The sequence below is a fragment of the Ranitomeya imitator genome, chromosome 3, assembly GCF_032444005.1.
Source record: "Ranitomeya imitator isolate aRanImi1 chromosome 3, aRanImi1.pri, whole genome shotgun sequence".
Classification (NCBI taxonomy): domain Eukaryota; kingdom Metazoa; phylum Chordata; class Amphibia; order Anura; family Dendrobatidae; genus Ranitomeya; species Ranitomeya imitator.
The window spans coordinates 827505760-827518256 of NC_091284.1; the positions used below are offsets into that span (position 1 = coordinate 827505760).

Here is a 12497-nt window from a genome sequence, read left to right on the forward strand (position 1 = left end):
TGGCAAGCTCTCTGTAAACATCTGGATATCATCCTGGATTTCTCATAGGCCTATCACCCCCAAGCCAATGGGCAAGTGGAGCATGTCAACCAGGTCCTGGGCAATTACCTGTGACACTTCGTCAATGCCCACCATAAAGATTGGGTGAAGTTGCTTCCCTGGGCTGAGTTCTTGTACAACAATCACACTGGTGAAGCCTCGGGGAGAGTCACTGTTCTACATTGTGTTCGCACGGCAACCAGAGGTTCCTCTCCCGGTGACGTTCCTTCTGATGTCCCTGGGGCAGATGTCCTCTCCAAGGATTTTGTGACGTTGTGGGAGGACACTAAAGCCACTTTAGAAGCATCCTCCGCCCATATGAAGAAACATGCAGACAAAAGGCGTCTGAATCCACCGTGCTTCCATCCTAGTGACAAGGAATGGCGCTCATCCATGTACATCTGGCTGAAGGTTCCTTCTTACAAGTTGGGTCCTCGTTTTATCTAGCCTTTTGAGGTGCTGAAGGGGATCACTGAGGTCTCCTATAAATTGAAGATGCCTCCTTCTTTACAGATTCAAAATTCCTTCCATATATCTCTACTAAAGCCAGTCATCCTTCTTCAAGGATCTCAGTACCATGCCCATGCCAACAGCCTCGGATGATGTTTTTGAAGTGGAGAACAACTTGGCCATGAAGAGGGTGAGATGCAAGACCTTCCTCGTTGACTGGAAGGGATATGGTCCCGAAGAAATGTCCTGGGAGCCAAACGAGAACATTCATGCTCCGATTCTCCTCTGGAAATTCCATGATGGCCTGAAGAGGGGGGGTTGTCTCCGCAGGGTCTCCGGCATGTCTTTTCACTCACCCTTGCTGCGGTCAGTTCTTCCCTTTCCCATGCTCTGCATGCTTCCAGCCAATTCTCTGGCTATGTCCTTAGGGAACGCGCACGTGCACTCACACACTCTTAAAGGGTCAGCATGTGCACTTGCTATTTCCTCCCCAGCCAATAGCTGTGAGACATTATGTATATATTGCTTCCTCCCCACTGGGGAGGTGCCTGAGCAACCTTCCTGTTTTGCAGTCTAAGTTGTGTAAGGTTGCATACCAGTCCCTGCTGCACTCTGGTGAAAATCCCGCCTGCTGCACTCTAGTGCAAATCTTTCCTGCCTGCACTCTGATCTCTGATACAAACACTGCCTGCTGCACACTGATGCAGATCCTGCCTGCAGCACTCTGATGTAGATCCTGCCTGCTGCACTCTGATATAAACTCTTTCTGCAGCACTCTAATGCAAACTCTGTCTGCTGCACTCTGATGCGAACTCTGCCAGCTGCTCCCTCCAGTCTGTCCTCTGGATCCAGCTTCTGCGCGTCCATTCTTCTGTCCTGGAGTGGCACCTGGCGTTCATAGGGAGCCCAGTCTAACCTTGGCTCCCGATGAAAGTGTTCGCATAGTCATGCCCTTCCAGGCTCTCCATGGTCCATGGCACAGTGGTTCCATAAACCACGTCCGTGACAGGTAGTATCGGTATTTTGGGCAGGTTGGGGTATCAGGCAGTACAGGGTGGTATCAGGCAGTATAGGGTGGTGTTAGGCAGTGTAGAGCAGTGTCGGTATTTGGGGTAGGTTGTTGTATCAGGCACTACAGGGTGTTATCAGGCAGCACAGGGTAGTATCGGTATTTGGGGCAGGTTGGGGTATCAGGCAGTACAGGGTGGTATCAGGCAGTAAAGAAGATTATCAGGCAGTACAGGGTGTTATAATGCAGTATAGGGTGGTGTTAGGCAGTACAGAGTGGTATCAGGCAGTAAAGGATGTTATCAGGCAGTACGGGGCGGTATCAGGCAGTACAGGGCGGTATCAGGCAGTACAGGGCGGTATCGGGTATTTGGGGTGTATTTCTCTCACAGACGCCACTTCTTGTATTGTCAGATAATTTTATTTCTCTGCTACCTTCTTGGTGCTGTGGTTGGAAGCTGCCCGCTCTCGGCGGTCCGCTCTATCATGCCCAGTGCAGCCCACAGGAACTCTTTTTGATACTCCGGCAGGGCCAAGTTACCGATGAAGTCCTTGGTCTTGGCCACACTCTCATGGACATTGGTGCAGCGGCGTAGTTGGTTCTCACACTCCTCCCAAGCCAGCGCCACTGGCCCGTCGTCCTCCCTGCTGCTGCCTGGACGATCATAGTACGTGATGTTCTCCTCAGTGTCATAACTGCTCATGATATACAGACAGTCTCGGGTAGAGGAGATACGGCGGGCACACACCGGAACCTGCCAGGAGACACGTGTGGTTATGTACATGGAGGCAGATAATACAGCAGTCCTATGTAAGACCGCAGATAACACAGTAATAGCACAGCACGTTACTGACAGTCCTAGGTAAGACCGCAGATAACAGTGATAGCACAGCACGTTACTGACAGTCCTATGTAAGACCGCAGATAAGTTACCGCCAGCCCTATGTAAGACTGCAGATAACACAGTGATAACTCTGAGTACAGATAATGTAGTAGATGTTACCTGCAGTCCTATGTAAGACCACAGATAACACAGTGATAACTCTCTGAGTACAGATAATGTAGTAGATGTTACCTGCAGTCCTATGTAACACCACAGATAACAGTGATAACTCTCTGAGTACAGATAATGTAGTAGATGTTACCTGCAGTCCTATGTAACACCACAGATAACAGTGATAACTCTCTGAGTACAGATAATGTAGTAGATGCCACCTGCAGTCCTATGTAAGACCGCAGATAACACAGTGATATCTCTGAGTACAGATAATGTAGTAGATGCCACCTGCAGTCCTATGTAACACCACAGGTAACACAGTGATATCTCTGAGTACAGATAATGTAGTAGATGCCACCTGCAGTCCTATGTAACACCACAGGTAACACAGTGATATCTCTGAGTACAGATAATGTAGTAGATGCCACCTGCAGTCCTATGTAACACCACAGGTAACACAGTGATATCTCTGAGTACAGATAATGTAGTAGATGTCACCTGTTTCTGTGTCTGTCATCTCTTGCCTCTCTCGATGCTCCCATACATCTCTATATTGCCCCCCTGGTCTCTCTCTGTGCCTTCTAGGTCTCTCTGTTGCCCCTATGGTCGCTCTGTGCCTTCTAGGTCTCCCTGTTGCCCACCTGGTATCTCTGTTGCCCCCCCGGTCTCTCTGTTGCCCCCCGATCTTTCTGTTGCCCACCTGGTCTCTCTGTTGCCCCCCCCAGTATCTCCGTGCCTCCCTGGTCTCTTTGTGCCCCTTAACTTTCTGTGCCCCCTGGTCTCTGTGTGCCTCCCGAGTCTCTCTGTTGCCCTCCTGGTCTCTCTGTGCCGTCTACATCTCTCTGTTCCCCCTTCATCTCTCTGTTGCCCGCCTGATCTCTCTGTTGCGCCCCCCCCTGGTATCTCTGTGCCTTCTATGTCTCTCTGTTGCCCCCCTGGTCTCTCTATTACCCACCTAGTCTTTCTATGCCCCTACGTCTCTCTTGCCCCCCTGGTCTCTGTTGCCCCTCCTGGTCTCTCTGTGCCCTCTATGTCTCTCTGTTGCCCCCCCCCCCCGATCTCTCTGTTGCCGACCTCGTCTCTCTATTACCCACCTAGTCTCTCTATGCCCCTACGTCTCTCTGTTGCCCCCCTGGTCTCTGTGTGCCTCCCGGGTCTCTCTGTTGCCCCTCCTGGTCTCTCTGTGCCCTCTGTCTCTCTGTTGCCCCCCCCCCGGTCTCTCTGTTGCCTCCCCCCCCCGATCTCTCTGTTGCCTACCTCGTCTCTGTGTTTCCCTCCTGGTCTCTCTGTTTCCCCCCTTGTCTTTGTGTCCCCCCTGCTCTCTGTGACCCCTATACCTCTCTGCCCCCCCCCCCCGGTCTCTCTGTACCATCTACATCTCTCTGTTGCCGCCCTGGTCTCTCTGTGCCCCCTACAGGTCTCCTTATGCCCCCTCCTTGCGTCTCTGTAGCCCCTTCTTTCCCCCCCCCTACATCTCTCTGTCCCTTTCCTGCCTCTATCTGACCTTTCCCTGCTCCTTTCCTCTTTTTCCCTCTCTGCCTCCTCCGCTTTCCACCTGTGAATTTCTAGCCTCTCTTTGTACTGTTACAATTTCTCTTGTCCTGGCCTCTCTCTGACTGCACTTTGTTTCTTTCCTTGCTTCCCTCTCTGAGACACTCTTCCCTATGTCTGTTGTCTCTGTAGATGACTTCTTTTGTGCCTCTCCTAACTTTCTTTCATTCTCTACCTCCACACCTCTCTCTGTGTCTCCTTTGCCTCTCTCTGTCTCCTCTGTCTTTGTCTCCTTTGCCTCTCTCTGTCTCCTCTGCCTTTGTCTCCTTTGCCTCTCTCTGTCTCCCCTGCCTCTCTCTGTCTCCTCTGCCTTTGTCTCCTTTGCCTCTCTCTGTCTCCCCTGCCTCTCTCTGTCTCCTCTGCCTTTGTCTCCTTTGCCTCTCTCTGTCTCCTCTGCCTTTGTCTCCTTTGCCTCTCTCTGTCTCCCCTGCCTCTCTCTGTCTCCTCTGCCTTTGTCTCCTTTGCCTCTCTCTGTCTCCCCTGCCTCTGCCTTTGTCTCCTTTGCCTCTCTGTCTCCTCTGCCTTTGTCTCCTTTGCCTCTCTGTGCCTCCCCTGCCTCTGCCTTTGTCTCCTTTGCCTCTCTGTGCCTCCCCTGTCTCTCTGTGCCTCCCCTGCCTCTCTGTGCCTCCCCTGCCTCTCTGTGCCTCCCCTGCCTCTCTGTGCCTCCCCTGCCTCTCTGTGCCTCCCCTGCCTCCCTCTGTGTCTCTCCTGCCACTCGCTGTTCCTAGAACACTAGTAGAAGTTATGTGATGGCAGCCTGTCCGCCATTCTCATTGCCTATTATGTGACATAGCAGAGGTTCAAGTTATTCACCTTCAAAAGCAACTTGACAAAAGTGGGGCTTCCATTCGGCCATCCAGGGAGGCGGCCCCCAGCACCACACCCGCAGCCATGCACTTCCTTCAAAGAATCTATGGAGGATCTTAGTAGGACTATAGTGTGGTGGAGGCCACAAAATATGTCAATCGGTTTCCTGTAATATGGGATCTAAGGGGAAAAAAGACTAGAATGAGTAATGCAGAATAGGCGAGGTGACAGAAGATGGAGGACAGAGGCCGGGGGATGGAGGTCAAGGGAAGGGGAGATGGAAGACAGAGTCCTGAAAAGGGGATGGAGGACAGGGGAAGAGGAAATGGAAGACAGAGGATGGGAAGGTGGTGGAGGACGAGAGGGGGGGATGTAGGACAGAGGTCAAGGGAAGGGGAGATGGAGGACAGAGACCATGGGAAGGGGAGATGGAGGACAGAGACCGCGGGAAGGGGAGATGGAGGACAGAGACTGCGGGAAGGGGAGATGGAGGACAGAGACCGCGGGAAGGGGAGATGGAGGACAGAGACCGCGGGAAGGGGAGATGGAGGACAGAGACCGCGGGAAGGGGAGATGGAGGACAGAGACCGCGGGAAGGGGAGATGGAGGACAGAGACCGCGGGAAGGGGAGATGGAGGACAGAGACCACGGGAAGGGGAGATGGAGGACAGAGACCACGGGAAGGGGAGATGGAGGACAGAGACCACGGGAAGGGGAGATGGAGGACAGAGATCACGGTAAGGGGAGATGGAGGACAGCGACAACGGGAAGGGGAGATGGAAGACAGAGATCACGGTAAGGGGAGATGGAGGAGAGAGGCCAGGGGGAGGAGAGACAGAGTATGGAGAGAAGGGAAGATAAGAGTATGATGCTAGGAGGAAGGGGAGATAGAGAATATAAGCCAAGAAGGGAAATGGAGAACATATGCAGAGGAGAAAGGTGGATTAAGTGTGAGGCCAAAGGGAGCAGAGATGGAGGACAGAGGACAGCGAGGTAGACAGAGGGCAGGTGGTAGGAGGTAGACTGAGAATAAAGGCTAGGTGGAGGGTCTGGCCTTTACCTGGCAGGGGTGTCCTCTGTCGATCTTGTCACCAGTTCCCAGCTGTCCAAAGCGGTTGCTTCCTTGCATAAATATTCTCCCAAATTCATCCACTAACGCCAGATGATTAAAACCCAGCGAGCAGAGCGCCACCTGCAGGACAAGCACAAACACATCAAATAACCTCACAGTCATACAAATTGTCTGAGGGCGGATAACGGTCTCTGTATACAGTATATAAGACCACACAGTGTATACAGGACACGAAGATGATGGCCATGACGGTCTCCGTATATCTATGGTCGGGGGTCAGTGTGATACATAGGACCACACAGTGTATACAGGACATGAAGATGGCGGCCATGACAGTCTCCGTATATCTATGGTAGGGGGTCATTGTGATATATAAGGCCACACAGTGTATATAGGAAGATGGTGGCCATGACGGTCTCCGTATATCTATGGTCGGGGGTCATTGTGATATATAAGGCCACACAGTGTATATAGGAAGATTGCGGCCATGACAGGACACATCACATTCATGGCTGACCTTGCTGGGCAGAGTTATCGGTCGCGGCGTCTGCATTTCCAGAAAGTTAAACCCACGGAGGGTTCCAAATAAATCCCTGTAGACAGCCAGAGAGTGAACCTCCAGGAACGCGGCACCGTCGTCTGTGAAGACAAGATGGAGGTGATGTGGCCATACATGGAGGTGGTGCCCCACGCCAAGCTGATGACTTCCTCTCACCTGTGACGTACAGGGCGCTGCTCTGGTGGCTGCACATCTGGGTGATGGGCCGCGGGGCCGGGTCACTGGATATTTCCCGCAGGGTCGTCTGTGTGGTGTAGTATCGACCCTGGGCCAGGGAAAGTTCATTGATGGTGATGCTGAAAACCTTCCCCATCTCTATGGAAACAGGAGCCATGGATTACCCTCCTGTGACAATCAGTGACAGTCAGTGATGTGATGGTCGGTGATGTGACAGTCATTGAAGTTACTGTCAGTGATGGACAGGTCAGTGATGGACAGGTCAGTGATGGGTCGGTCAGTGATGGGCCGGTCAGTGATGTGACAGTCATTGAAGTTACTGTCAGTGATGGACCGGTCAGTGATGGGTCGGTCAGTGATGGACTGGTCAGTGATGGACCGATCGGTGATGAGTCGGTCAGTGATGGACCGATCAGTGATGGGTCGGTCAGTGATGGGTCGGTCAGTGATGGGTCGGTCAGTGATGGGCCGGTCAGTGATGGGTCGGTCAGTGATGGACCGATCAGTGATGGGTCGGTCAGTGATGGGTCGGTCAGTGATGGACCGTTCAGTGATGGGTCGGTCAGTGATGGACCGGTCAGTGATGGGTAGGTTAGTCATGGGCCGGTCAGTGATGTGACGATAATTGATGGGCCAGTCAGTGATGGATAGGTCAGTGATGGGTCGGTCAGTGAAGTGACGGTCAGTGATGGGTCGGTCAGTGATGTGACGGTCAGTGATGGGCCCATGACTGATGTGATGGGCCAGAACGCCCCCGGCTGCCATCATCACCTGTCAGCAGCAATAGCTGCTTCTCCGCCTCCATGCCCAGCAGTGAGATCTTCTTCAAGTTCATGGATGGGTGAAAGGTCATCGTGCAGACGGGCTTCCTGGAGGACTGGGTGTAGATCTCCACGCAGTCACACCGTCTGGAGACCTCCTCGTTGTCAAGGACCTCTCGAGAGGCAAGGACGTACAGATACCTGCGGTAGAAGGTGCCGCTCTTCGAGTCACAGGTGAACTGCACAATATGTCGGAAAGAGGGGATTGTACAGCGTTACCATGGAAACATAATAATGCGTGTAACCATGGAAACAACACAATGTCATTACTAGGTGCTACCAACATCAGTCACCATGAAACCAAAACTAAAACAGGCAATGTCACAATGGACACAGTACGACAAATCTGGTGTTACCATAGAAACGACACTGGAGTACATAGTGTTACCATGCAAACACAAGAATAAGTCAGTAATGACGCCATGGAAACAACACTGAAATCACCCCAGGTTACCATGACGTCACTGTACGACACACTACAAGGCCTAGCACAGCCTCCATATGGTGGAGCTCACATCTTTGACGTCCTGGCACAGCGGCTCGTGCTGTAGGTAGTGTCCACGGGTGACGGTGTAGCTGGCGTTCCTGAAGGTGTGGTAGAGGGCCCCCGTGTAGTCCAGGACAAACAGTTTGTCCTCCATCGTGAGGAAGCGCTGGAAGCCACAGGGGCTGATGGGTGACGCGATCCGACCACACAGGCGCTGGCGACTGGAAAAATGGTGGAAGAACATCCCCTTTGTGTCTGGAAGAAAACAGACAAGATGGCGGCCTCTGCTGGTCACTGACCTCTGACCTGTGCCCCTCCATATAGTACAGGATGACCTCGACACCGACTTCAGACCTGTGCCCCTCCATAAAGTACAGGATGACCTGACCTCTACAATGACCTCTGACCTGTGCCAGTCCATACAGTGCAGGATGACCTGACCTCCACAATGACCTCTGACCTGTGCCCCTCCATACAGTGCAGGATGACCTGACCTCCACAATGACCTCTGACCTGTACCTCTCCATACAGTGCAGGATGACCTGACCTCCACAATGACCTCTGACCTGTGCCCCTCCATACAGTGCAGGATGACTTGACCTCTGATCTGTGCCCTTCCATACAGTGCAGAATGACCTCTGACCTGTGCCCCTCCATACAGTGCAGGATGACCTGATCTCCACATTGACCTCTGATCTGTGCCCCTCCATACAGTACAGGATGACCTGACCTCCACATTGACCTCTGATCTGTGCCCCTCCTTACAGTGCAGGATGACCTGTCTCCTCCAGTCTGCGGCCTCCGTCTTGCACGGTCGGATCTTCTGGTACAGGCTTCTCCAGGATCTACAGCTGTTACACTCCTGGTGCAGAAAGTGACACGTCTCCCCAAGGAGCATCACGTCCCGGACCGAGAGGAAGGAGATAATGTGTTGCACCTGTGGGAGAGAGAGGGTGTCTTAAGGTACCTTCACACATAACGATATTGTTAACGATATCGTTGCTATTTGTGACGTAGCAACGATATCGTTAATGAAATCGTTATGTGTGACAGCGACCAACGATCAGGCCCCTGCTGGGAGATCGTTGGTCGCTGAATAAAGTCCAGAACTTTATTTCGTCGCTGGACTCCTGCTGACATCGCTGGATCGGCGTGTGTGACACCGATCCAGCGATGTCTTCACTGGTAACCAGGGTAAACATCGGGTAACTAAGCGCAGGGCCGCGCTTAGTAACCCGATGTTTACCCTGGTTACCATGCTAAAAGTAAAAAAAAACAAACACTAGATACTTACCTACCGCTGTCTGTCCTCCAGCGCTGTGCTCTGCTCTCATCCTGTACTGGCTGTGAGCCGGAAAGCAGAGCGGTGACGTCACCGCTCTGCTTTCCGGCTCACAGCCAGTACAGGAGGAGAGCAGAGAAGCAGAGCGCAGCGCTGGAGGACAGACAGCGGTAGGTAAGTATCTAGTGTTTGTTTTTTTTTACTTTTAGCATGGTAACCAGGGTAAACATCGGGTTACTAAGCGCGGCCCTGCGCTTAGTTACCCGATGTTTACCCTGGTTACCGGGGACCTCGGGATAGTTGGTCGCTGGAGAGCTGTCTGTGTGACAGCTCTCCAGCGACCAAACAGCGACGCTGCAGCGATCCGGATCGTTGTCGGTATCGCTGCAGCGTCGCTTAATGTGAAGGGGCCTTTAGCCTCCAGAGCTGCACTCACTATTCTGCTGTTACATCGTCTCTTATCCTCCAGGTCTTTTATTAAATAAAATAAAAATACTTTACATGACACTAACTGTGATACATTACAAATAAAACAGAACAGAACATAAGAACAAAGCTCCAATCAGACGACAACAAACGACAAAAGCCACAAAGAAATAAACCGGAAATCGAACAAAAATGGAGAAAGTTCATGACCTACAAATCAGGGACGTGAAAGAAAAATTCCAATAACATAAAATAAAAAAATAAAAGACAACAAACAAAATACTCATAACTTACGTGAATACCTGTAAAAAAAATTATAACTAATAGTATAAAATCATGTAAGACCCCTGGCCTAGCTTCATTCATACTACTATATACAACCCCAACTACATTCACACCGTCCTATATACAATATTATATACAATATATACACTATAAACACATTACACTAAACCAAACACTATACAACACCGCAAACACAACACAACCCTACTGGTCCCTGCCTTACCTTACAGCCACCCCTTACACCACCACATTCACCCTACAATAAACCTAAACACAACACAGTGTACAAAATTAACATTTTTTTTGTTTTGTTTTTTTTTTAAATATATATACACACACCTACTCTAACTATCCCGCCACCCCTGATCCAGCTCTGGCCACAAAGTTCAGGAATTATCCGAGCTAGGATCAGGCCCCAAAGTTTTTCCCCAGGCGGGGCCAGGCCAGATCAGTCTCTTATCACCGCCGTTGAACCCCCCAATCCCCTCACCCAACCTAACTAAGACCCTCTATTATACACACTATATACAATACACTATATACAATATATACATAAACCAACATCACAGAACACAACCTACATTCTCACCACCCGAGGCTCAAGTTCGATGGCTGCAAACCTATTCAGGGAACAGAAATACAAAACAAAAATCTAGGGTGTAAAGATATCAGCCCACCACCAGGCTATAGGAGCGCTAATGGACTAAGGCACCTCGAAGGAGAAGCCCCTCCAGAGATGGGCCGCCCTCCGGGCACCCAGTCTTTCGCACTCCAGAGAACGCACCTTCACCAGGGCACCTAGGATGCTGCTACAAACTTCATCTACACGGAGGATTTTACTCTGCGTCGAAACTAAAACTCGCGCGTTCCACGTGAAATACCTGACCACTGCGCTAACGAAAAATAAAGTGGCTCGGTCCCTTCTCCCGAGGTCTCTGAACGCTCCATAGGCCCACTCGGCATAGGACAGAGTGGCCAGCCTTGGCCAACCAATGGAAGCGCCCACCCTGTTGTACACCTCTGTATTAAAGGGACAATAAAGCAGGAAGGGCTCCATGCTTTCCAGCATGGTAGCGCAAGCCTGACAGGGACAATTCCTGTCCACGGAGCTCCTGTGCTTCAAATTGTCCCTCACAACTTACCTTGGAAGCAGCGCCAAGTCAAGTCCCAATACTTCTTGGGGATCCTACTAGAATTTAACAAACTTAACCCAACCTCTAGATCCCGACACGGGCAGTCCCTGAGGACCAATGGTCTCTGAAAATGCGAAAGCAAGACCCGCATGTCGAAGAGTTTCCTCGGGAGGGACCTCACTTCCCACACTCCCAGACCCCATCGGCGCATCATTTTCAGAACCGGGGTAACATAAGCCGGGAGATGCCCGTGCGGTGTGCGAAGATCCTTCAATCTTCTCCCTGTCTCCCATTCCTGGAAGAAAGGCTGAAACCATCCTTTGCAGGAGAATACCCACGGAGGAGCCCTCTCTTTCCAGAGGTTTGCCACGTTAACTTTCAAAAAGGTGTTCACTAGAAACACCACGGGGTTCACCATATTCAACCCCCCTAGTCTCCTCATGCGATAAGTGACCTCCCATTTGACTAGGTTTAGTCTATTCCCCCATAACATCTGGAAGAACAGACTGGAGACCCGTGTCCAGAGAGGCTCTGGCAAGACACAGACGCTGCCCAAGTAGATTAGCAAGGGGAGCAGGAAAGCTTTGCACAGGTCAACCCTTTCCCTCAGGGTCAAAGACCAACCCTTCCATTGGTCCACTCTTTGGGCGACACCTTTGATTCTGCCTTCCCAGTTTTTCGTGGGGTAATCACCCTGGCCAAATTCGATGCCTAGGACTTTGGCATGTTCTTGGGGTTCGGGGAGGGTGTCCGGAAGATCAAACGTGGGATCCCCGCCTCCCAGCCAGAGACTCTCACACTTGTCCTGGTTGACCTTGGACCCGGATGCCTCCGAGTAGCTCTCCACTTCTGACATCACCACCATCGCCTCCTCTTGCGAAGAAACAAAGACGGTAACGTCCGCGTAGGCCACTACCCTCAGGATAGCCTCTGGCGCCAACTTGCCCATCCTCACCCCCGCCAACGGTCCACAATCAACCCTTCTGAGGAAGGGATCGATCGCAAACGCGTACAGCAAAGGGCTAAGAGGGCAGCCCTGGTGGACACCAGATCCCACCCCGAAAGGTTGTCCAATCCACCCGTTTACCAGAGGGAAAGTCTCAGCCCCTGCGTACAAGGTCTTAAGCCAGTCCACAAACCCTCCAGGCAGACCATACCTCAAAAGAGTGGACCAGAGGTACTCGTGGTCAACCCGATCAAAGGCTTTTGCCTGATCCAGGGTCAGCAAGAACCCCTTCCAAAGGCCAGCCCTGCCCCGCTCCACGGCCTTTCGGACACCCAGAACAGCACTGAAAGTGCTATGGCCAGGAACGCAACAGTGCTGGGCCTCCGAAAGGAGCCGTGGCACAAACTTCACTAGCCTGTTGAAGAGTATCTTAGCCAAAACCTTCCTGTCCACATT

The 12497-nt window shown here is 51.7% G+C and overlaps 1 protein-coding gene across 1 annotated transcript; it reads right to left on the reverse strand.

Annotated features, from left to right (window-relative positions):
* Window positions 1-1928: 1928 nt before the first annotated feature.
* On the reverse strand, window positions 1929-12044 carry FBXO24 (F-box protein 24). The gene is made up of 10 exons (XM_069759942.1): window positions 11896-12044; window positions 10552-10582; window positions 8735-8906; window positions 7998-8224; window positions 7433-7661; window positions 6641-6799; window positions 6443-6564; window positions 5914-6045; window positions 4860-5033; window positions 1929-2252 (listed from the first exon to the last, which is right to left on the reverse strand). The coding sequence occupies exons 1-10, from the start codon at window positions 12042-12044 to the stop codon at window positions 1929-1931; spliced, it is 1719 nt and encodes a 572-aa protein (XP_069616043.1).
* Window positions 12045-12497: the final 453 nt, after the last annotated feature.